Source organism: Labrus mixtus, chromosome 9 (genome assembly GCF_963584025.1).
Source record: "Labrus mixtus chromosome 9, fLabMix1.1, whole genome shotgun sequence".
Taxonomy (NCBI): Eukaryota; Metazoa; Chordata; class Actinopteri; order Labriformes; family Labridae; genus Labrus; species Labrus mixtus.
The window spans coordinates 3,369,894-3,394,139 of record NC_083620.1 but is presented as its reverse complement, the minus strand read 5'-3'; the positions used below and the strand labels follow the sequence as shown (position 1 = coordinate 3,394,139).

Below are 24,246 nucleotides of genomic sequence, written 5' to 3'. Positions count from 1 at the left end.
TACAAAGCACTTGGTCAAAGATCGAAATGACTGACAGCAACGGCCATCGTAACACAGGAAATAATCACAACCAGACCAAACCACACAAAGATACCACCGATTATCTGTTTTGATTCTCAAAATCATGAAAATTAAACTGAATCACTTCTCAGCTTTTTTCAGACTGTAAGTGGATGCGATGCTGTAGCACAGTGGTGTCCAAACTTTTTTTCTTGCGGGCCAAAATTGTCGTGTTAAAATCGCTCGCGGGCCACAGGTTTTGTTTTTTAAAATATAGTTGAAAAAATAGTAAGGCTTTGTAGATCAGAATCAAAAGGCTCGCTAAAGAAACCCTTTAATAAAAGAAAATCAAATATTTTGATTTCTTTGTTCTACTTTATTTGTTTTTTTCTCAGAATCAAGCCTGTAATGTGGTTCATTTTTTTGGAAAAACTTTCTGCATTTAGCTCAGGTCATTAAATGGTTAAACAACAGTCCGCTTTGCATACGTTTTTGTTTTCATAATTTACAAAAAAAATGTGGAAAATAGTAAAAGCTGTAGATTTAAAAAAAAAAACAACAACATACATGTTACTGAACATTTTCTATTTTAGGAATATTGTTCAGCCCTTGTTAACATGAAAAATAAAAATAAGATAATGTGCCAATCTTAATCAAGGCCTCGGGCCAAAATCTTCTGATTCTTCATTTGAAGTCAGTCATGAAAACATAAAACGTGTATCAGTGTTGTTGCACAGCCATAGTATGAAGTTTTTGTAACATGCACACATGTAATAAAGAAAGACAATGAACCCTCTCTGCTCTTTCTGTCCTCCTCTCACAGGACGAGGAGTGTCTGAGACCCGGAGACGCCAGTGACTTCACCTTCCTGGAGAAGCTGGAGGACACAGTGGGAGGACACGCCCACTTTGTCACGTCAGTCTGAGTCCTGCTCCTGTCCTTTAAAACGAATGCAGCGCTGCAGTTTGGTCTTCTATCACTGAACTTGTTACAGTCATTTGACTTGTGTGTTTGTTACTTTGTGTGTGTGTTTCCCTGCAGTCACAAGCTGGCTGATGGAAAAACCAGGAAGGTAATGGGCCGTGATGAATTCAGACTGCTGCACTACGCTGGAGAGGTCAACTATAATGTCAACGGTGTGTGTTTGTGTTTGTGTGTTATCCATTTAACACACGCACAAGAAGTAATCAGAAAACCTTTTTACAAAAACAAAGCTAGTTTAATTAGCTTAGCATATGCTGGATTAATCAACAACAATAGAGGAAGTCTGCTAATATCAGCTTTGAAAGTGTCCATCTTGGAATGAGACGCTGAAATGAAGGAGATGTTTAAAAAAAAGTTTGAGGGATTAATCTGCAAAAAAATCATCTTACTAAACTGCAACAATAGATCCTTCTCACGCCGTGTTGTTCTCAGAGAGGAGTAGAAGAACTTTGCGGTCTCTACTGCTCCCATTGAAAGAAGCCATCTACTCTTCCCACTGAATATTTCAGCTCAACCGTGGAGAATTCAAGTTGTAGATATTGCTATAGTGTCCATTATTCATCAAATGACAGGCAAACACATCTTAATTTAAGTTTACATGTCTCTCCATTGGATGATGGATTGCGAGTTTACCGGGTTACTGCGATTAGTCGAGGGCGCAAAATTCATGATTCTTCACGGCAGCAGCTGTTTCTGCCGTTTTCATTTCAGCAATGATGACATTTATTCAACCCTGAAAAGCTTAAGGCGACTTTAAAGGAAATGACACTGTTACAGCAGCTACAATCAGAATTAGAAATACTTTATTAATCCCTTGGGTAAATTCTGTAAGACATTATATAAAACACTTGACATAAGAACATTTAGGCACAAAACAAGACTTCAAAAAACACAAATTTACAAATAAAAGATCTAAGAGAAGTTATAAACAAATCTAAGTTTTATAACATGAAAACCAGTGTTGTTATCCTGAGATATGATAGATACAAATCCAGATCCTGAGAAAACAAATAAAATGTACTCATTATCACAGAAAAAAGAGAGAAATTCAAATATGGATGTATGTCCTTTTAGGGCTTCTGTAGATATGCATGTTGAACAGCTGGAAGACTTCTGGTTTTAAAAGCACCTTCAGAGGGCTGAGTTTAACTGAGAGTAGTTTTAAAATATTTAATAAAACATGAACACAAACTCTGAGCTGCGGAGCGGTTCATATGACCGATGTTTATGCACTGATGGAGGTAGGGCTGTGAAAGTGCAAGCTATGCTTAATTAATGGAGACAGCGAGGGGAACAAAGAGAGGTTTAAGTTTGAATCAACAGCAGACAGCATCAGAGTTTGATTCAAGGAGAGAGTGTGAGAAAAGATGGATGAAGATATTTTCACTCATGATAAATTATGTTTTGAGGTAAAAATAACTATTACACTAAAGTAAATTAATTCACCCAACACTGGGATCAGAGATGACTTAATGCAGCAGGTGACGGGTGATACTGTGGTCTGTTTGTGTCCTAACATAAAACTTCTTCTCTTCTTCTCTCAGGGTTTTTGGACAAGAACATGGACCTGCTCTTCAGGAACTTAAAAGAGGTGAGTTTAAAATAAAGGAAATAATCAGAGGGCTTCATTCACCAACCGTTCTTAAAAGCCTCTTATGCAGTTTTTTAAAAGATTCACCAAAGTTTTTTAATCTGTGATTTATTCTCTGCTAAGAACAAAATGTAAGAAAGATGTTAAGATATTGGTGAATGAGGTCCACTGACCTTTGAGGATTATCAGTCAAAGCAGTAAACTCACTTGTAGAAAGTTACACAGTGTGTCTCTGATCCAGAGGTTGAAAATGTCCTCTGTGTGTGTTAACAGGTGATGTGTATGTCAGAGAACAAGATCCTGAACCAGTGTTTCGACAGGGAGGAGCTGAGTGACAAGAAACGCCCCGACACGGTGAGAAACCACTGAACATACACTGTACATAAGGACTGGACAGGCTGAGGTCGGAAAATGTAAAAATGTACCCTCTATGTTTCCTCTTGACCACTTTTCCATGTTGACCTTGACAAAAAACATAATGAGCTCAAGAATCAAGCAGAAGTTAGGGCGCAGGTGGCCTAGCGGTAAAGTCGCGCCCCGTGTACGGAGGCTATCGTCCTCCAAGCGGGCTACCTGGGGTTAAGTTAGACCTGATGCTCCTTTCCAACATGTCATTCCCCACTTTCTCCCAGATGTCCTACTCTTTTCACTGTCCTATCATATAAAGGCATCAAAACCCAAAAACATCACTTAACTCAAAAGTTAGCAAAAGTTATCTGCATCCATCCCCTGATTGTTGAAGCTTCATTTGTTAGCAGATGGTCAAAATACTTTTTCTCTGTCACTTAAGGCTCAACTAAGCGTGCCCTTCCAGAGAGAAATAACAAACTATACGGTTCAGTTATTTAATTTGTGCAGCAGTCTGAATATTAGAAGAATTCAAATGACTTCTCAGAAGTGAATTAGATGGTTAAACTGAATCTTTACAACAAAGTCAGTATCCTGTCAAAAACAAAAAATAGAACAATGAGTATTTGAAATAAAAATCCAAACACAGCGTAAACTTTTCCATCACAGTCGGAGGTTATTTTTTTGTTAAATAGATTGTCCTTACAACAGAGTGATTGGGACAAACATGTTGTTGCTGTAAAGGTTTTGTGAATAAAAGTGGGAAGGAATGAAATAAATATGAATCTGGAAATACTTTCCCAGAGATAAACAAACGGCGATGTGTTTCCCCCCTCTGCAGTGAGGAGTGGGAGGTCTGATGGGGTATTCTCTGCAGCCTCCTGCTCACTGAGAAATGCCCTGACACTTGCATGCCCTTCTTACACACACACACTTGAACAGGGTGCTGCAACAGTCCCAGTCCTCCACACTGGTCCCAGTGTTCCAGCTGTACTCACCCTGCTTGTGTCGCTCCACTGAGGTCATCATTATCATCCGTCTGCGGTCTTTGATTCACACAAGCTCTTCAGTTTCTACCTCGGGGCTCCTGACCGTCCTCTCCTCTTACCTCCGGTGTTTCTCCTCTCCTCATCCACCTTTCTTCTCTCCTCTCCGTCTGTGTCTGCCCCTCCAGGCGGCCACTCAGTTCAAAGCCAGTCTGGCGAAACTCATGGAGATCCTCATGTCGAAGGAGCCGTCGTACGTCCGCTGCATCAAGCCCAACGACTCCAAACAAGCAGGTATGAGGTCACTGTTCTCTGCTCGGTACGACGCTGCAACATGAGGATGCAGAAATCATTTGAGTGTCCTTTCACATCTAGAGTCATCAGACTGAAACATAATGGTCAAATAATAGAAAATACATTCAAAGTGTAAAACATGAGAACTAAAAGTTATTTAAAGCATGTTGACTCTGAACTTCCTCCTCAATAGTCTTTCTTCAGTATACTCTTAATCAAGCAGCTTTTTTATTTTGAATGCACATTTCTGTTCTCCACAGTAGTAGGAATAATTATGAGCTGACATATTGATATTATATTATTATTATATTATATTGATGACATTTTAAGGAGTTAAGAAAAAGAGAGGCTTTAAAACAGAATTATCTGATTGCTTATTGATATTTTTAAATCTGAAATTTTTTAAAACAGATGTGTATGGAAGCCCTAAGCAGACATGCACACATACGCTTTCTTTAGCAACACTTTTCTGTGATCACAAGTTAATTTAAGTTGTTTTCTTCAGATCTTGAGAAATTTCTTTCTGTATCTCGGGAAAACCAGCGTTGTTATCTCAAGACAACGACATAAATATAAGCCGAGATCTGGAGAAAACATGCGGCTCTTACTAATTACCATGGGGAGAGGGAGTAAATTAAACTGTATGGATGTTTGTACGCTCAGGGCTTCCATAGGTGTGGAAGCAACAAAAACATAATAATAAATAACACACATGTTAAAATGTAAACATGACTGGATTTAGAAGAAAAGTGAGTTATGAGCTGTGAACTTTGTTCCTAAAGATATTACAAGAATAACATTTTAATGTTCATGCCTTCATGCTATTCAGAAGTGTACTAATAGAGGAGCAGACAACATGATGAGGAACATGAAGCATCATGTGAAGTTATTCTTTAGTAAAAGTTACACAAACAGAAAAACATCTCAACTGTGCAATACAGAGCTTTCTATATGTTGCTTTATTCCTTCAACTTGGTTCTTTAGTACATAGCCTTTCTAATACTCTGCACTTGTTGTCTTTAGTGCTTAATGTCGAATCAATGTTTCCTATTCTGTGTATACGAGAAACTGTGACGCCTGAATTCTCACCCAGGGAAAAATCTATTTCTGTTTCTGAAATGTTTAATATTTTGACAGCTCAGCACCATACTGTCAAAAGAATCTTAAAAAAGGAATTTAATTTCAAAATGACTCATGAATTAAGTAGCCTTGTCCCCGACTAAAGATTTACATAGTCAAACCTGATTTGTCAGATTTTGCCCATCGTCGACCATCAAAAGTTTTGTTGTTGTTTTTTTGCCCTCATTGATCCGTATTCTCCTTTGAGTTTAACCTCATCCTTAAACTTTTGGTCTTCTAGATCTCGACCTAGACTCAATCCATCCTTTTCTCACTCATTAAGTCTGCATTAAAGTTATAAGCTTATAACCATGTTACACATGTCCGATAAAGCAGGCACACACACTGATGGCCCTGTGTGTGTGGATTCAAAAACCACAGCAGCCTCAATCTGTCAGACCATCGACAAACAAACCGCCTCTTTTAACCATTTGAAGATTTATTGAACTCTCCTGATCATTATCATCCACCAAACTGAGTCCAGTGTTTCCCCTACCATTATATTAGGGGGGCGGCCCGTGTGTGACCCCTCCAACGCTATAAACCTAGGGGAAACACTGAAGTCCCAACAATTTAAATCCAGTGAAAGATTTAATCCAAACACATAACGATTCACTGAACTGTTACAAAAAACTCTGTGAGTCACATTGAAGAAGGATAAAACTTAACCCCGGTCCTATCAGGCTTTGTTGATTTTCCTCAATGTTCACTTTAATTAGATGTAATGTCTTCATTTGGTTTGCTCGACTGTTAAATAAATGTCTTTTAAGTCATTTTCAGAAAGGGTTGTTGTTATCGGGCTGGCCTTTGTTTCTCTCCACAGACGGCCTTTTGTTTCACTTTCACACAGCCTCTCTGTCCTCCATCACTCCTACTGCTGATCTTTCTGCTTTTCTCTAGTTCATCGTGCTCCAACTGACTTTACTTTTTTTTTTTTCATCGGACTGATTTCCTCTCCCTCTTCTCCCCCCTCTCTCCTCCTGTCTCAGTTCGCTTTGACGATGTGTTGATCCGTCACCAAGTCAAGTATCTGGGGCTGATGGAGAACCTGAGGGTGAGGAGGGCCGGCTTCGCTTACAGACGGCGCTACGAGGTCTTCCTTCAGAGGTGAAAAGCACTGAATCAAACATGTTTATTTTGTTTCTTAATGTTATAACTGGAGTTGTTACGATACCAGAATAATAAACTTCAAAAAAATACTAGTTCAAATCAAATGCTATTGATACCTGTTTGTTACCACGGCAACAAAAATAGAAGTCATAGACAGCCACAATTGTGTAACTTTTTGTTTTTAATTATCAAAAATTACAGGCAAACTAAATTGCTAAAATATTTCTAGTCTTTTCTCGTGGTTTCTTTTGGTCAAATGTTTTTCAGAAGGTTTGTAGTTTTTTTTGCCGTCCTTTGAGACTCCATTGATCTTTAAGATAACACATATCTTTTTTCGTTTTGAACACATGGTATCAGATTGTGGTTCCGCATGAAGCTCCGCCTTCATTACGTCTTTAACACTTTCATATTGATTTTACATTGGTTTCCTAGTCTGTGAATTCACATTGTGTTAAGGCATTGTGGAAACACGACATGTACATGTAGAGACGCAGCTCCAGCACCACTCAGACACACACACACACACACACACACACACACACACACACACAGTGCTGTCCTCGCTGCTGTTATTCTTCTGTTAGGAGGGATCACCCCCCCCCCATTACGGGACATTCTGTGACTTTTATATTAAAAGAGAGAAGTCAAAGGGGGGTTAAAATATCGCCTTTAATAGGCTTTAATCACGATATTTCACAACCTAAGGTACAAGCTTAACAAAAAAAAAAAAAAGGAACAATAGTAGAATAGTTGAAGTTTTGGATTTAATTAGGACAAACTTGACTGACTTTTAGAATTCTGAGCCAAGAAGTCACCACCCAAAGCTTCAGACTGGTTAAAGGATCTCATGATGTTCTTAAATTTGGAGAAAATTAAGTACAACTTGAGGGGATCATGTGAAAAATGTGTATCTGTCTGGAGCCCTGTGCTCAATTATATAACCAAATTAAAGACACTACAGGACAGTTGATTCTCTAACTATGCTCTATATAACATTGTAAGAAGGAGACACATATCACTGTTATATCGTAGTTTATTATTTTACTATTATTTCTTATCATTATTATTATTATTATTTTTATTTAGTATTATTATGTTATTTGTGTGTGTTTTTGTTTGTTTTTGTTTTATGCTTGTCTTTTCTTTTCCCCCCTGTTATTGTAATTTAAGTGTCTATGTGTGTGTGCATGTATGCATGTGTATATGTATCGGTGGGGGGGGGGAGTATGTGACATGTTACCAGGAAAAAATTGGTCCTTAATGATTATTGTGTCTCGATACCTGTCAAATGAATAAGGAGATATTTCCAAAAAAGAATTCTGAGCTGTTTAGACTAAAATAATAACTTGTGTGTTTGTGTTTTTTTTTTTTCAGGTATAAGTCTTTGTGTCCCGACACGTGGCCAAACTGGCAGGGGAAACTGGCGGACGGAGTTGCCACACTGGTCAAACACCTGGGATACAAGCCCGAGGAGTACAAGCTGGGCAGGTCAGCAAAACAGATCCAGAAAGAATCATATTCTTAGATACATCATTTAGACCTTTCTTCTTTTTATCAACACTGTCAAACTTTCTCTCCTTTACACCTTCATGTTGAAGTTCCTTGTGCTTCTTTTTGACTGTCTGTGAATTACTCTGAGCTGTCAAAGTATCTCAAATGGTTTTATTTTAATCTCAACCTTTTAGGTCCAAAATCTTCATCCGTTTCCCAAAGACTTTGTTCGCCACTGAGGAGGCACTAGAGACCAGGAAGCACAGTCTTGGTGAGATCCTCTGACATGACTGATGGTCTTTGTGTTCCATATTTCATCATCACCCTAGAGATTCAAACCCTTTGTCTTCTGTTTTTTCTGTTTTTGAATCTCACAGCCACCAAGCTGCAGGCAGGATGGAAAGGCTACAGCCAGAAGTCCAAATACCAAAAACTCAGAGTCTCAGGTGAGCAAACTCTGTCACTTCCTCTTCTAATGATTATACATGCATTCAGGGGTTTGTGGAACAGCTAGTCCAGTTATTTGTGCATGAAAGTTGATGATGTGTTGCCCTGCAGCGATTGCCATCCAGGCGTGGTGGAGAGGGATCCTGGCCAGGAGGAGGGCCAAGGTCAGGCGACAGGCTTCAGATACGATCCGCAGGTAGGAACCAGCAGGTGGCAGCACTGAGGGGGGGTTCATGTAAAACAGGTAGCAGACGCTGAAAGCACCATGAATTGAACATCGTTTGACACAAGGATTATCATGATACCAGAATATTAAACTTCAATATGATGCTAGTGAAACTGAACTGTTTGATACCACAGCAGCAAAAATAGAAGTCTGAGACATATAATATTGTAAAGCCTCGTTGGGACGCTATCACTCTGTAGCAGAGAGTGTTTCGTTTTAAAACACGTGGTATTGAAAGTAACACAGTGTAGAACATTTGATAACCTTACTCATCGTAAAAAAGGTTTGCCTACAACTGATTTAAAACCTCATAAAAATAATAATGTCAAATTATCAATTACAGTCTGCATATACTCCAGTATATATCATTTATTAGGTCTCAAAAGTGGAATTATTGTCATGATCACTCGAAGTCTGAACGTGATGGCCCTGAAGTTCTACTGCAAAAACATTTCATGAAACACAAGAATATGTCATGAAACGCCAAAAAAAAAGTGTGAAAGCGGAAACATTACCAGAGACCCAAAATGGGAGAAAATGTGTTTAAACACAGAATGTAAACAACTACACCCATCCACAAAGAAACCATTCATAACTCGGCGGCATGTATTAAAACAATTGATGGTAACAAAATCTTAACACATTTTCACTTATTTTTTGAAAAACACAAAATTCAGTTTGAGTAAGTTATCTCATTTTTGTGTTTTGTTTAAATTCTTGAATCTGGTTTTTGTTATTTCTTAGTGTTTTGATTAACTTTGATACACACATATTTTTTGTGTTCTCCCTTTATTTAAAAACTTCTTCTCCTCGTCAGGTTCATCAAAGGCTTCATCTACCGCCACAAGGAGCGCTGTCCAGAGAACGAGTACTTCCTGGATTACGTGCGCTACTCCTTCCTCATGAAGCTGCGCAGAAATCTGCCCAAGAACGTCCTGGACAAGAGCTGGCCGACACCTCCCGCTGCTCTCACAGAGGTTTGGACATGACACACACACACTTATACACACTCATACACACATATGAATAGATTAACAGAGCAGTGCAGTGTCCAGAGTAAGAGTAAGGGTCAAAAACAGTCATCAATGCTTCTGTGGACTTAAAATAAGTGATTCAAAAGAATGATTTTAAAATGAAGATCTTTCAGGATAGTTATCAAACTGTGTCTCCACATAGAATCAGTGTAAGACTATTGGAAGTGGCAGAGCTTGTATATAAACTGTGTGTGTGTGTGTGTGTCTGCAGGCATCAGATCATCTGTGTAAGCTGTGCATGCAGAACATGGTGTGGAGCTACTGCAAGAAGATCAGTCCTGAGTGGAAACTACAGGTGAGTTTTGTCTGCTCACCCCCCCCCCCAAAAGGTTTCTGGTTTCCTTCACTGTTTTTAAATCTGTCTGAGCAGATGGAGCAGAAGATGACCGCCAGTGAGATCTTCAAGGACAAGAAGGACAACTACCCACAGAGCGTGCCCAAACTGTTTGTCAGCACCAGACTCAGTGAGACTTATCCTCTTTTTTTTTAGTGATTTTCTTCTTTGAGTTCTGTGTGAGATTTTAACAGCGTGTCTCCTCTCGTTCAGATGGCGAGGACATTAACCCCAAAGTGGTTCAGGCTCTTGGCAGCGACAAGATGAAGGTTAGTGAAGTTCCCTCACAAAGCAAAGGGCTGTCTTAAAAACTGTCGTCATGGTTACATTACCACACTCTGAATATTTGTTCCTGGCTCACATTTTATTTGTTCCTCTGCTGTTAAAGACTGTTAATTAATCAAATGCATCAGGTTTAGAACCAGTTCACCTGCACTCTGAAGGTAATCAAACTGTAGTGACCGTCCTCCCTCTCTCCAGTACGCAGTGCCGGTCACCAAGTACGACAGGAAAGGCTACAAAGCTCGACCCCGGCAGCTGCTGCTCACCTCCAACAGTGCCGTCATCGTAGAGGAGGGCAAACTCAAACAACGCATCGAATATGGAGCTCTGAAAGGTCAGAGGTCAACATCAAGTCATCGGGGGGAAAGAGGGGGGGCATGTGTGTTTGTATCTGGACTGACCTCTCATTCAAACTCTCCTGCAGGTATCTCCGTCAGCTCTCTCAGCGATGGCTTGTTTGTTCTACACGTGCCCAGTGACGACAACAAACAGAAGGTGAAACCAACAATGATTCCATCTTACCAGAACCAATGCTGCTGCACACTCTAATTTAAGATCTATTTTTGGGCTTTTTATGCCTTTATTTGAGAGCTAGGACAGTGGATAGAGTCAGAAATCAGAGAGAGAGAGAGAGAGAGAGTGGGGAATGACATGCGGGAAACGAGCCAGAGGTCGGATTTCAACCTGGGCCGCCTGCTTGGAGGACTACAGCCTCCATACATGGGGCGCGCACACTAACCACTGCACCACCAGCACCCAAAATTTAAGACTTTTAGAGCCAAAAAAAATGTGCAGCATTGGTTCTTTTCATAATTAATGTTGGGCTGAAAGGTTTTTTATTTTGCCTCGTTTTTTTGCATATCTTGCAAGACCCGCAAAATTATTCTTTGCCACTGCCAACCATTCTCTTTATTTTTCATCCTGAAGCCACATTTTCTTGAAACTACATTTCCTCTTCTTCTTCTTCTTCTTCCTCTTCTCATGTGATACGCTGCTGTAAATGCTTCAAATCGTCATGTGAACAAATAAATAAATATTGATCATTTAGCAATAACTACACAGTGCAGATTTCATTAAATATTCAGGCACCTTTCATTCCAAGCGCACATCTCAAATTAAAGACCTTTGACAAGTAAAGATAAGACTTTTTAAGAATCTAATTGAAGAGTTTTTAAGTATCTGCAGGATCCCTGGCACGTCTAAGCAGATCTCATGTATCTTAGTATGAGAGTGTACCGTGTTTGACTGTGAGGTTTGAACTGTGTGGCTGTGCTTGGGGTTCTTCTCAGGGAGACGTCGTCCTGCAGAGCGACCACGTGATCGAGACCTTGACCAAGATAGCGATCTGTGCCGACAAAATGAACAGCATCAACATCAACCAGGGCAGGTGAGGAGCACAAACCTGTGTCACTGTGCCTGTCGATGTTAAAGGCATTAAAGAGTGAAAAGATGTCTTAACTGTCCCTGTGTGTGTCTGCAGTATAAAGTTCACAGGGGGTCAGGGGAAGGAGGGGATCATAGACTTCACACCTGGATCAGAACTACTGGTGGCCAAGGCTAAGAATGGACACCTGTCTGTGGTGAGTGGATAACTATCCTCAGTCTCATTCAGTCTGTTATTTAACCTTTGTTCTCTAGTGTGACCTCTGACGCGACCTTTCCTTCCAGACGGCTCCCAGACTGAACTCCAGATGATTGCTGACCGACCACACCAGGACCTTTGACCTCCTGACCTCCCATCCTCCAATCACACGACTTCGGACCCCCGCTCTGCCTAAGCATAAGTGCTTCCAATTAAAAAAAAAAAGAAAAGAAAAAAAAAAGGAATCAAAATCAAGCAAAACTAATTGATATATTTATGTTTATATATATTATATTTTTGGGATTAATACTTTTGCTGTTTGAATATTCTGATTTTATATATGAGGCCAAGGAATAACAAATATTTTTGTGCATTTTTCTTGCACCATGTGTGTTTAATTGTGCTTTATTTGGGAACATGACCAAGACAATGATGAGGGAAGAGTGGGAATAAGAGACAACCATGTGCAGAAGTGTTGTCGAAGAAAATCAGGGTTAGTTGTTGTTGCCTCTTGTTTTCCTGTTTACTTCTTCTGCTTGACTCGTAGGCTTGGTAACTGTCTGGCTGACACTATTTACAGGGTTGGATTGGTTGTTATGAGAGCATAGAGGTGTGTAGAAAAAGGCTGACTGTGTGTACTGGCTGTTGAGAGGTTCAACGATGAGGATGATTGAAATGTTTTCTATCAAATGGAGAGGCTTCTGCACGCTGAAGGCTGGTCAGGTCAGATGGTGTTTCATTGAATCAGAGTGAAGCTGGATTCAGCTCTGGGTATATTTAAAGAATCAATCAATACAGAGTTTTGATACAAAAGGAAGCGTGTCAGGAGGATTTGCTTCAAAGAAATAAATGGAAAACATCGTAAATGCTGCAAAAGGAACAAAGTATGTGAGCAGTGGTCGAGAAAAGTGAAAGGAAGATGATAGGCAGCTGTGTGCCTTTCTCCTTGACTAATTTATTTATAATTAGTATAAAGAGCTGTATATTGATGTATGAAAAAAAACATGACACTCTGCACCGGAATGAGTTAAGTGTAGATAGAAACCGTCATCCTCTGACTGATTTTTTGTTTTATTTCAACTCTGTAACCTTCGTCTTTCACTCATCAACATTTCCTGCATTACTCCACCTCTCCTCACTTCTTTGTCTTCTAGCCTCTTCCCTCAGCTGCCTGTCCTCTCTCTCTCTCCCTCTCTCTCTCTCTCTCTCTCTCACTCTCTCTGACTGAACTGGTCTGATGGCCTGACTAGGGTTTGAACTGCTACCAGAATATGTAGCATTTCCTGCGAATTTTCTTTTCTAGTTGTATAAATGGAGAGAAATCTTGAATCTATCGTTGTTTAAAATATGAGGGATGTTCGTGTTTAGTCGACTAAACGCCATCAGCTTCGTTAGTCGGCACCAGAATTACACACTTAAAGTCTGTTAAAAACATTATTAATACTTTTATATGTTGTGCTCAAGCTGTAACACAGCTACCTGCCACTAGTCGGTGCTGTAGCTCTTCTTGCTCTACTACCCGGATGTTAACAAGCACAGTGAACAGATAGCATCTCTTTGATAGTATTTTGATCTAAAAAGAAATTGACAATTTTGACTGTTTTCTTTTTTACTTTAAGACTAAGACGGTTAAACAGAATTTAAATGTTTGCTAAACAGACGAGGGAACTAGCCTAGAAACATTCCTAGTTTGAAACATTCAGAACCCTTTTAAGGGTCAAACTCACCAATTAAAGCCTTATCACTGAACTTCTTCTACTTCAGAGATCCTAACATTGCACTCTGATATTGACAGATATTGATATTAACATGTCTCCCAAAGTGTCAGAGTATATCTATGAAAAATATAACTTTTTTAACAAGTCAAACATCAAGAAAATGTTGAGCTAATAGCTTCAATGTCAAACCCAAACACAATTTAGCTTAATACATTGCAAAAACTCAAATCTTAGGAAGTTCATTTGTTTTATTTCTAATGAAAAAATCTCATTTGACCTTTTATTAAGCCCCATTCAACTGACAGGTCAAGATAAACATGTTATTTCAAGATATAAAAAGCAAAACATGAGGCCTGCATTGCTTGAAATTAGTTTTAAAAAATGCCAAAAGGGCAAGAATTTTACTTAATTGTTTTGACATTAGGTGTCTAAGTTAGTTAGTACACCTCATTTCAAAACACTGAACAACTAGTTCAAAATCAGTGCGACTCAAACAATTGAGTTTGAATTGAACTGAAATAGTTGAGTGCACGCCTGGTGTAAGATAAATGTGGAAAGCAGTGAATAAACAGACACAATCTGTTTGCCTCTTTTTTCCGTCTGTATGCTAGGCTTAGCTAATAATCTCCTCGCTCTATCGCCTTCTATTTAATTTAAATGAATAGAAATGTGTCATCTGAATCTCAGCGGAAAAGCTTGTTAATGCATTCTGCAAAAATTCAACTTCAACCTTCAGTGCTTCTAAAAAAAACACATTCTTAAGGACTTGAGTCGTGTAAAACTTTAGGAAAGTTTCATTAACGTCTGACAAAATGAAAATATGTTTTATTATTACAGATATTTGGCCCCAGTCAGGTTTAAAGCCACATCAAGACCAGTTCTGCATCACACATCTCTCTTTCTAATGTTGACCAAAGACTGATCTGAAGAAGACTTGCTCCAAAATGTTTCTTGTTTCCTTCTTTTTTCTTCCCTCCAGACCTCAATGGTGGATCTTTATTTTCCTCTGCACGAGACTGGTGCAATAAGCCGAGGCAGGACTGTGCTACTGCACACGAAACAAACTAGCCAAAGACCATGTTGATTTCTCCTGATTTTATTGTTTTTGTCTAATGAGTTCTACGGTATTACTCTGCCAGTTCTGAATGATTAGTTTTTTGTTCAGAAGGGAGATCTTTATGTACAGTTTGTGTTCTGTGTTATGAATGAGAGATTCAAGCCAAGTGACGGTTTGAAGATGTGAAACATTCGAGGAGGAAATGCTTCTGTCGTTGTTTGTTAACGGAAAAAAAAAAACCATGTTCATGTGCCTTGTTGGATATACGACAGATGAGTGTGAGAGTTCAAGAGAAATACCTCCCTGACAGAGTCTTATCTTTGTGGCCATTTCTAAAGTTTCCCAGCAGCACCTAAACGCCTCATCCCTCTGTGTGTATAAGCTTTATTCAAACCAAATCCTCCAAAGGTTGTCTTTAGATTTACAGATGCACTCCTGTTATTGGTCCTGACTTTACTGTATGCACCACACCGATGTATAATTATGCCAACACACTAAGAGAAAAGATACTAAAGATTTGAAAAATAAATTTGAAAAAGTCAAAACAAAACGAGACCTCGCTGTTTGTGATTTATGTTTTCTTTCTGTTTCAGCTGTGAGTTTGTGTTTTGTTTGAAAAATCTGGAATCTTTTTAATTTTAGTTTGGAGGGGGTAATGGGTCATTTATTGATATGGCTGCCGATGTAGCGAAACCCTAAACTGGATTGAAAACAGACCGTTTCTATGTGGATGTATGAAATGTATTTGCAGTGATATACCGGTGCAAAGGTATCGGAAGGCTACTTTATTCAACGATAAACTTTATTGGCAATACTTAAAGGCTTTATATGTGATTTTTTGATCCAGCAGATGTCGCCCTTGAGCACCAGCATGAAACCAAAACAACTTGCGGTGCATTGTTGTGTTAGCATGCTAATGCTAGCGATCTTTATTATGCTCGTATCTTCACACTGCATGTAAATTTACCTGAAATGAGCGTGATCTAGAAACACAGTTAAGCAGTGAGTACAGTATGTTATTCTTCTTTTCTCTAGTCCCTCAATTAAACAACTTTTATACTCGAGGGGAGGAGTCAGCCAACCGTCCAGGCGATGAAAACAAAGTGAAGATAGGACTCTGAAAACTCTGAAAACATCACAGACAGTGGGACTCGGGTGTTACACCCATTGTAGACAGTCATGACTCACAGAGTTATTTTCAGAGGATATACTTGATTTATATTATATTTAAGTGTGAACAATCACATATAAAGACTTTAAAGCTCCTGTGAGAAACCAATCACAAAGGGCAGCTTATCATTTTGCTGTTTAAATTCTGTTTATATAATTCTCATCCAGCTTTATTTTAACAGTCAAATGTATCACTAAAAATCTACCAGTTTACTGCGGGAAATATAAAAAAGAATATTTTAGCAGCATGCAGTTTATCGCTTTGTGTAACACCTTCCCTGTGCCAGCGATTTCAAACATCAACACAACTTTTCCACCTTAAAATATTAGTTTTAAAGTGGGTCTAACTGTAGGTCTATCATAACTTTCAACATGGAGAACAGCATTACTCCGATTGTCCACAGAGCGCCCTGGTCACCTGTTTTGAGCACTATGTAACTTTGGCTGGTGTGAGAAGTGTATACGGCTTTACGGCTCTACAGTAGTTCACACAGCAGCCTTCAGCTACAAAGCAGCCAGTTAGCACGTCTCTTACTGTTTGATACGATGACTGAGGCTAAGAGACAGAAGACGACAGTGATGGATGGAGCTAAGAAGAGAAAAAGAGAGAGTGACCGAGCAAGAAGCCGGACTGGAGGAGATACTGGACCTCGACTGTCGACATGTTTCTTTGGTTTCTCACAACATCTTTAGGGAGTTAACAGCGATGTGTTCTTTGAGACCTTCTGTGGGTAAAGCGCACCAAAACAAATTCCTTAACATTGGTTCTGTAAGGTGTACTATGTATAAATAAGTCAACCTTAATGCTGATGACTACGTTATCTTTTGTACGTCATAAAGAGGCATCAGTGTTAAATTCTGTTTGTTTCATAACCAGCTGAAATCTCCTCACAGGGTCTTTAACTTTAACATACTTTGTGAAACAATTGATCTCAGTATTTGAACACTAGGTGGGGTGAGTGAGTCGATCTTTTTATTTGTTTTTAGCATTGTTCTCTGTATCACATATATTTAGTCAAATATGTATTACGCTACATCTGCGCATATTGGAATAAGATTAAAGACACTTTATTTTTGTGATAGGTCTATATCAGTCTGATGTCACACTCATATTTTAACCTTTTCTTTGTGTGTTGCTGTCAGACGCTGCTGGTATGCTGCCTCTATCCTTCTATTGTTCTTGAGTAGGCCTACATAATAACCTCAGGTTTAGTCTTTGGGTCAACGCTCAACAGCAAACAACAGTTTGTTTTCAACTGTCTAAATATGTAAGAGTAGTTAAGGCACAAGCATACAGACTGACTATTCATGAGATGAATTAAGCAAAAAAAAAAAACTTTTTGCAAAGTTGACCAAAGCCCGTTTTCAAATAAATGCAGTGTTGCTCAAAGTCTGCTGGAACTGTTATGAGCCTACCATGTTACTGTAGTTTTAAGAAAATGATATATTTCGGTTGATGTGTTTGAGTCCTCTTCTCTATCTGTTGCAGTCTTGTATTCAGTATGAAGTAGACACTGACTGTCCTGCTCAGAAGCAGCCACTAGGTGTCGCCCTCGGTGTGAAAATCCAAGCAGCGGTTTTTGTTTTCAGCTGCAGCTGAACCCTCCTCTCCTGGACTTCTAGGAGCACAAATGTTTAGGCATGGACTTGGAGGTAAACAGTGAGTCACCACATATGCTGAGGTCAGGAGTTATGTCCTATATGTAGCTCTCTGTAGGCGCGGCTGGAAACTTTAAACATAAGCCCTGTACATTTGTGACAAAGAGACCAACAGAGTTGAAGCTTGTTCATACATTTTCACTTCAGTGAGACTTTTCTGAGTCTTTGTCTCATAACACGTTGGATTCAGGATTAGAGTATCTGGACGACCTCTATGTCTGGGTTGTAATTATTAAAGCTGGAACTAACATGTTCTTTTCCTAGTAACCTTTTATCTTAATTACTGTTAATGTATTTGAATAGTGAATTCAAAAGAATGCTACTTTCACGTTACAAAGTTGTATATATGGTATTGCCATGTATTTCAGCTCTTATAGGTCACACAGTGTTGTTCTGTGTTGTCTTATTGATGAATCTTCTGATTGGCTCATTTCATAGGAAACATGTCCATTACATCTTTATCAACACATTTACAGACGGTGTCCGAGAAAACCTGAGAAAGCTGTTTTCCCGACAAAATGTTTAGTATTGAGAAATATCACACATGTAATATGATTGCCGCGCTCTGATTGGCTTCTGTATGTCTCTAGCTCAGCCGTCAGCCAATAGGGAGGCAGTGTTGTTTTTGTACACTGCTGCCGAGCTGCTATAAAGCTGCAGCAATGAGCAATGATGAGAAGTGAAAGAGTGATTGAAAGAAACCAACGTGTGAATCTCCACCGGTGCTTTGTGTGTTTGTCGTCGGGGGACATTCGGACGTGCAGACGCGGATCCGACAGAAAACAGAGCCGGTCTTGTTTTGTGCCCTGAATCCAGGACTCAGGTAGGATGACCGCACCAAGGATGCTCCATGCAGTTCACTTTACTGAAGGAGAAGCAGACTCATGTTTGGACATACTCAAATGAATCAGTATTTTCTCATGACACAGGCATCATGTAGGGACAGTCTCTTCTCTGTTAGTGTTTAATGGCTGCAGAGAAGAAGCTTCAACTTAAAGACTTATCAGTGTTTTTATCCACTCAGTCATTTCCTCTCCTCCTCTTATTGTGTTGATCCTGTTTATTGACACATTGATGATAAGGTTAAAGCAGATAAAGTTCACAGTTTCTTTCATTGTCATCATGATGACAAACACCATTTTCCGTTTCCTTGTTCTGCACGATGACGGTTAAAAGTTCAGATTTAATTTGTGACATTAAATAAAAAATGTCATAGAGACATGATGTGGGGCAGCAGATTTAAAAGTGGAGCCTTTCGGTTCTGCAGGTTTTTCTTGTTGCCAGCTGTTGTTTCTTGTGTCTTTGTTTCAGAGGTGATGACGGTAATTCCCCTTACTGTTGTTGATACTGAACAGCTGAGCGCTTCTAGTTTAGATGCGTGAAGTTACCGATCAACACCCCACACATTTCCGGGGAAAGTGCAGATATTTACTTCAAGTTAAAAGCACGGATTTATTGACAAACTTGTTAATAAAAGTAAGACTAACAATTAAACAAATACAATGAGCAGTAAACATATAATCATCAACCAACATCACAAACAAACACAAGGTAGCAAATGTTTGAAAACAAATTCGGTCTTATTAACTATTAAGGCTGTATTTCTTTGTTTTTCTCTCAGGTGTTGTTAAATTAAGACAATTTTAAACTTACTATTTTATGTGTTGGTGGAATATGTAGGCCTGCTTCATGTAGGCTTTTTTTTTTTTACCAGGCATATCCAGACTATTCTGTGTTAAACTGGAAAACTGCCTTTATAGACTTATAACTCTTAACTGCACAGCACATCTTATATTGTCCCGTAAAGTGAAGTTTACTCCCTTGTAAATCAGATTTAGGCCAAGCTCATATTTTATTTTTTATCTTTTTATTTTCCATTCATCTTCTTTTTATCATTCTTTATCTGGGCTACTTTCTATTTTTGACTTTCTCTCTTGCAGGGATCAATAATAGTATTATCTTGTTGTTTCTTATTCTATTTTACAGTGTGTTGTCTATTATTTTACCTAAGCTGTGTTTTTTGTGTTTTGAGGTGGTAAAAACTTAAAAATATTCACCCTACAGCTTAAGTTTGGTAGCTAGAATCAAGCCTTAATGGTGATCATAATACCTTAAAACCAGAAACGTTCGCTTGGCTTTTATTTTGAAAGTAAAAACCGGAACACTGGGGGTTTTGTTGACGCTAACTGGACTCTGTGCTGGGAGGAGATTGGAGATGCAGATTGGGGAAGGTGGGGGGGTGTATTGTGCGGATGATTCCAGTCCAGTTCAGACCAGTTCTCTCTCTGCTCTTCATTCACAGCAGATATGATGATGACTTTGTTCTCAGAACGACGAAGAAGCTCCGACCAAAACAAAAACATTACAGAGAAGAAGTGCAGAACTGTGGAGCCTATTTCATCGTTTTATTCTTTCAGTCTTTATTGTCCTCGATGTTGAGGGAGATGAGTGACATCAAGTTGCACTTAAGACAAAAACATTTTTTCATTCAGAGAAGTAGGACAGCGTGGTTACAGTTTAAAACACTTGTAGAATAGGAGGAAACACAAAGGAAGTGAATAAAGACGCCTGAGGGTGCATAGCTTCTTAACATGGTTCAACACAGGTTATATTTGCATCCTGCATTCCTCGAGAGCAAAGCTTGTTGTTTCTTGACTTTCGAATAGTACACGCTCTTATTTAAGACATAAAACACTTTATTGTCATTTTATGCAATAAAACGAAATTTGTCAGAATAACTAACATTATTACTAGTTCACGTTCTTTTAATTATTTCTTTGTTCTTACATTAATTTGTCATTTATTTCAAGGATAGCCCCTTGAGATGCATCATCTCATTTTCAAGGGGGTCCTTACAAAACATAAATTAATCATAATCAAAATCAAAATAAAAGGTAAATCCAAAACATTTAAACACAGAGACACCCACACACACACACACACACACACACACACACACTTAATGCTCCCCCATTACCCTTCATTGTAAATCCAAACAGGCCTAACTACTGTATAAAACACGAGCACGAGCGTTGACAGGTAAAGACATCGAGTCTCGCGCCGCACTGGTTCGAACCGGCTCGAGCTTGTGTTACATTCAGGTACAGCAGTACAGCAGAGGAGTTTCCTGTAAACACACACTTGTTTTTACCAAAGAGCACTCGTCTCAGTCGACACAGATTCACTCAAACACAACACTCATCCTGTTTATGTTTTCACACAAACAAGGAAACATATCAAATATTTGTGTCCTGTCTAGAAGGCTTTAACCTCCAATTTAAGGATGCCTTCTATTATTCATTACATCTCCTATTTATCCACGACCCTTTAAGAGCTGTACTCGATGTGTTTATAAATAGTTTATTGAAAAGGTTTTAATTTATATTTTCTGTTCTGTAACAGCACAGCATGAACAATGTTTTATTCTATGATATAGACCTCACTGTTGTCTCCCACCACTGGTTCTGCTCTGAACGCAACATCAACCTCACGTGTAGCTGCTGCACGAGCTATGTCACCAGCGGCCAATCAGAAAGACAAGTGGGCGGGAGTTAGTAATATTTATAGGAGGGGTCTGCTCAGCAGAAGGTCTCAGCTGTGTTCTGTTTGTGGAAGAAGTCCCTCCTCAAAATGAACATCAGGCAAGGACAAAGAAATGTATTCAATCCAGACCCAGAGACTCATTATAAACTATTTAATGTGAACGCCAGCTTTAATAACAAAGAAGGTTTATTCATGTAAAGGATTTGACCCTGGGTCCCCCCCCCCCCCCCCCCCCATAAATGAAGAGAAACAGACTACAGCTCCTGTTTAAAGATGGATAATCAATCTGAACTATAGATAATCAGAAGAACATATCCTTCATGTCCTGACTCCTAACTACTCCCTCTGTGCTTCCAGGCTCCAGAAGCCTCCCTCCATCAGTGAAGTGCTACCTCCAACCCTGCTAAGATGGCTCCGACCTTGGCGACAGCTTTCTCCCGCCGCTGGTGGATGGCGGTGACGGCCGTGATAGAGAACCTGCTTTTCTCTGCTGTGCTGCTGGGCTGGGGATCCCTGCTCATCATGCTCAAGTCTGAAGGCTTCTACTCGTACCTGTGCAAAGGACCAGGTGGGTCAGCTTTGTGTGGGTTATTACACTTAACAACGGTGAACAATGCTCGGTGGAGGTTTATTTGAGTAGTATACTCAGCTATTTTAAAGTATCTAAACCTATATAAGTAGGCTATCTCAAATTGAATGTAAATAAATACTTCCACAGTTATGTTTTTCTTTGGTTACTAATAACTTTGCAGATAAAGACGGGACATAAAACTCTAACTGAAAATGGCAAATAGGATACACTCTATCTTTAAAGATGTTACTGATGAGTAAGACCAGCCGATGATCTGCAGGTGAGATCGAATTAAACACATTTACGGACATCAAAAGACTTTTTCTTCAAAGGTCAGGTTTCACAGTGACCTGCACGATTCCCTTTTCAGGGCCCCCATGGAAAGATCTCACATTGCGGGCCCCTCCATCACAGCCTCAAATCAACACTGACATATTAACCTCATCTCCATTACACACATGACCCGTTAACAGATTTGACTTAATGTTGTCAAAGTTTTCCTCCTATGCTACTTTTTAAAAGCGACACATTTGAAAAGGCAACAATCTCTGTTGTTTTAAATGACTGACACTCAAAAAGTGCTGCAGCTTTTAAAACAACAACAACTAGGTCTATGTCATAAGAAAGGTGCATGAGAGAACAGGGAGGCCAACAACAATTAAAGCCTGATGCACAAATCCCAATGTTACTAATATATTTGTACAATTTAGACAGTGTAGTGTTGTAAGTTCTGTTAATTCAAAATAAGAAATTGCCCAACACTGGGTGGATAGGACTTCTATTTTTGTCTCAGTGGTATCAAAAAGTCTGCCCTACTTACAACCCCCCCCCCCCCCCCCCCCCCTCTACTACGCACATGTTATTGATCCAACAGTGTGCATTTCCTCATGGAAAACAAGTAACTAGGGCAGCAGCAGGACTTGAAGCTCTGGACAGCCTTTGTAGCAGCCCTGATTTGCTCCTGCAAAGTAAACCAGGAGAAAGATCACAGCAGGTTATTTTATTGTCATTGTGTTCTGTTCTTTGTCCCATTTGATGAAAGGCGGACACAGACAGTTGCTCCACTCAGTGACTCTTTATTAGTTTGAGCTGTTATGGAACAAAAATTGCTTTGGGGAAAAAAACTAAATCAGATGAAAGCTTTAGTTCCTCTTATAACCAGGATTTTTATAAGCACTCTTTGTCACAGAAGCAATGCAAATCAGATTAAAACAAAACGAGAATGACAGCTAGTGTCTATTTTCATCATCAGTGAGGTTTGTGTAGTCGTCTCCAGCTCCATGAAAGCAGACTGAAGTGTGAATGAGTCCATTCATCCCTTCATTCTCCACAGTGCTGATCACACAGGCTGACTTAGTGTCTTTGATCTGCTGATTGAGTCTCCATCTGTGTGTTTGTCTCTTTGTTTTCTACAATGGAGCAGTGATGAAAGCCCTGTGTGGTTGAGTCGTGGAAACCAAGACTTTTTTTTATAGATTTGTTTTTGGGCTTTTTATGCCTTCATTTTACAAATAGGACGGTGGATCGAGTCAGAAATCGGGTAGAGAGAGAGAGTGGGGAATGACATGCGGGAAAGGATTTGAAAACGGGCTGCCCACTTCGAGGACTAAGGCCTCTGTACATGCAGTGTGTGAGCTAACCACTAGACCACTGACACCTCTTCTTGATTAATCAAGAAGCTGTAAAATTATGTCTATTTGGCAAATGCGATGTATTCATACAATTTTAGCCTTGAACACAGAATAACTTTTTTCTTTTTTAAGATGGGCTTTTTGTGCCTTTATTGGAGAGATAGGACAGAGGATAAAGCTGGAAATCAGGGAGAGAGAGTAGGGAATGACATGCAGGGAAAGGAGCTACAGGCTGGATTTGAACCTGGGCCGCCCGCTTGGAGGGCTTCAGCCTCCATGCATGGGGCGCGCGCACTAACCACTGCGCCACCAGTGCCCCAGGAGTACAATTTTTTAACATCATTTGCACTTCTAGATCTGAGATGCAAAGGAAAATGTCTTCTATTTAAGTAAGGTCTGCCCCCTATCTCGACTGACTCGTCCCCCCCCCCCTCTGACCTGCTGAAAGCTGTTAAATCAGCTTTGGCTGAACATACACTGTTTTTGTCAGGTCAGGTGCCACACACACTGTTTTTAAGGTGAGCAGGAGTTCCACTCACTGTAAAGTAAATGTATTTGTCCTCAGGGGGAAATGTGTAGATGTTCAGCATTGTTCTGCTTCTGGTGTGCAGAGGAGGAGCTGTCTGACTCATGGACGTTTTGGAGAACTTGAAGTTGAAAGTAGAGCTTTTACTGTCCTCCTCTGGTGGTGTGAGTTGTGCGTTTGCCTCGAGTTCTTCACACAGCAGAAAGAAAGAGATGTAACTTTGGTGTTTCATGTTAGCCTGAGGCTGTGAATGATCTTTTCAATGCCCTCTTGATCACATCACCGCGACTGCATCCTCATAAAAGCAGCCTGTAATCACAAGAAGCAGAAGCACTTCAGACAATTGTACACATTTTTGTTGATACTGCCACTGTTGCATTAGAGGAGGCACCATTACTTCTTGTGAGTGCTCCTCTGTCAGTGTGATGTTTCTATGTGGATTGAGTCCTGTGTCATGGAGCTGTCTGCATGTAAATAATAGTCATAACAGTGGAGCCAGGGAAAACAAGTTGTTATTGCATCCTAATCATGAAAACAAAATGA

The 24,246-nt window shown here is 39.6% G+C and overlaps 2 protein-coding genes and 1 long non-coding RNA gene across 7 annotated transcripts in view; 2 read left to right on the top strand and 1 right to left on the bottom strand.

The window, feature by feature from the left end:
- The window catches only part of LOC132980064 (unconventional myosin-Ic-like), a 74,309-nt gene extending 62,216 nt beyond the window's left edge, over positions 1-12,093 (top strand). For all 4 annotated transcript variants that reach the window (XM_061045967.1, XM_061045971.1, XM_061045970.1 and 1 more), the window contains exons 14-32: positions 824-915; positions 1,042-1,136; positions 2,529-2,575; positions 2,849-2,929; positions 4,098-4,203; positions 6,312-6,429; positions 7,807-7,920; positions 8,118-8,194; positions 8,301-8,369; positions 8,482-8,566; positions 9,414-9,573; positions 9,842-9,925; positions 10,001-10,094; positions 10,178-10,233; positions 10,445-10,580; positions 10,671-10,741; positions 11,536-11,633; positions 11,727-11,826; positions 11,915-12,093. In XM_061045967.1, coding sequence (XP_060901950.1) covers positions 824-915; positions 1,042-1,136; positions 2,529-2,575; positions 2,849-2,929; positions 4,098-4,203; positions 6,312-6,429; positions 7,807-7,920; positions 8,118-8,194; positions 8,301-8,369; positions 8,482-8,566; positions 9,414-9,573; positions 9,842-9,925; positions 10,001-10,094; positions 10,178-10,233; positions 10,445-10,580; positions 10,671-10,741; positions 11,536-11,633; positions 11,727-11,826; positions 11,915-11,941 — 1,710 coding nt within the window. In that variant the 3' untranslated portion in view covers positions 11,942-12,093. The remainder of the gene's footprint in view (positions 1-823; positions 916-1,041; positions 1,137-2,528; positions 2,576-2,848; positions 2,930-4,097; positions 4,204-6,311; positions 6,430-7,806; positions 7,921-8,117; positions 8,195-8,300; positions 8,370-8,481; positions 8,567-9,413; positions 9,574-9,841; positions 9,926-10,000; positions 10,095-10,177; positions 10,234-10,444; positions 10,581-10,670; positions 10,742-11,535; positions 11,634-11,726; positions 11,827-11,914) is intronic.
- Positions 12,094-12,562: 469 nt separating this feature from the next.
- Positions 12,563-13,221, bottom strand: LOC132980065 (uncharacterized). Its single transcript, XR_009674129.1, has 2 exons — positions 13,044-13,221; positions 12,563-13,012 (listed from the first exon to the last, which is right to left on the bottom strand). It is a non-coding gene; the product is annotated as an uncharacterized LOC132980065 (long non-coding RNA).
- A 4,873-nt stretch (positions 13,222-18,094) lies between these two features.
- The window catches only part of LOC132980063 (large neutral amino acids transporter small subunit 4-like), a 28,188-nt gene continuing 22,036 nt past the window's right edge, over positions 18,095-24,246 (top strand). For both annotated transcript variants that reach the window (XM_061045966.1, XM_061045965.1), the window contains exons 1-2: positions 18,095-18,255; positions 21,333-21,543. In XM_061045966.1, coding sequence (XP_060901949.1) covers positions 21,384-21,543 — 160 coding nt within the window. In that variant the 5' untranslated portion in view covers positions 18,095-18,255; positions 21,333-21,383. The remainder of the gene's footprint in view (positions 18,256-21,332; positions 21,544-24,246) is intronic.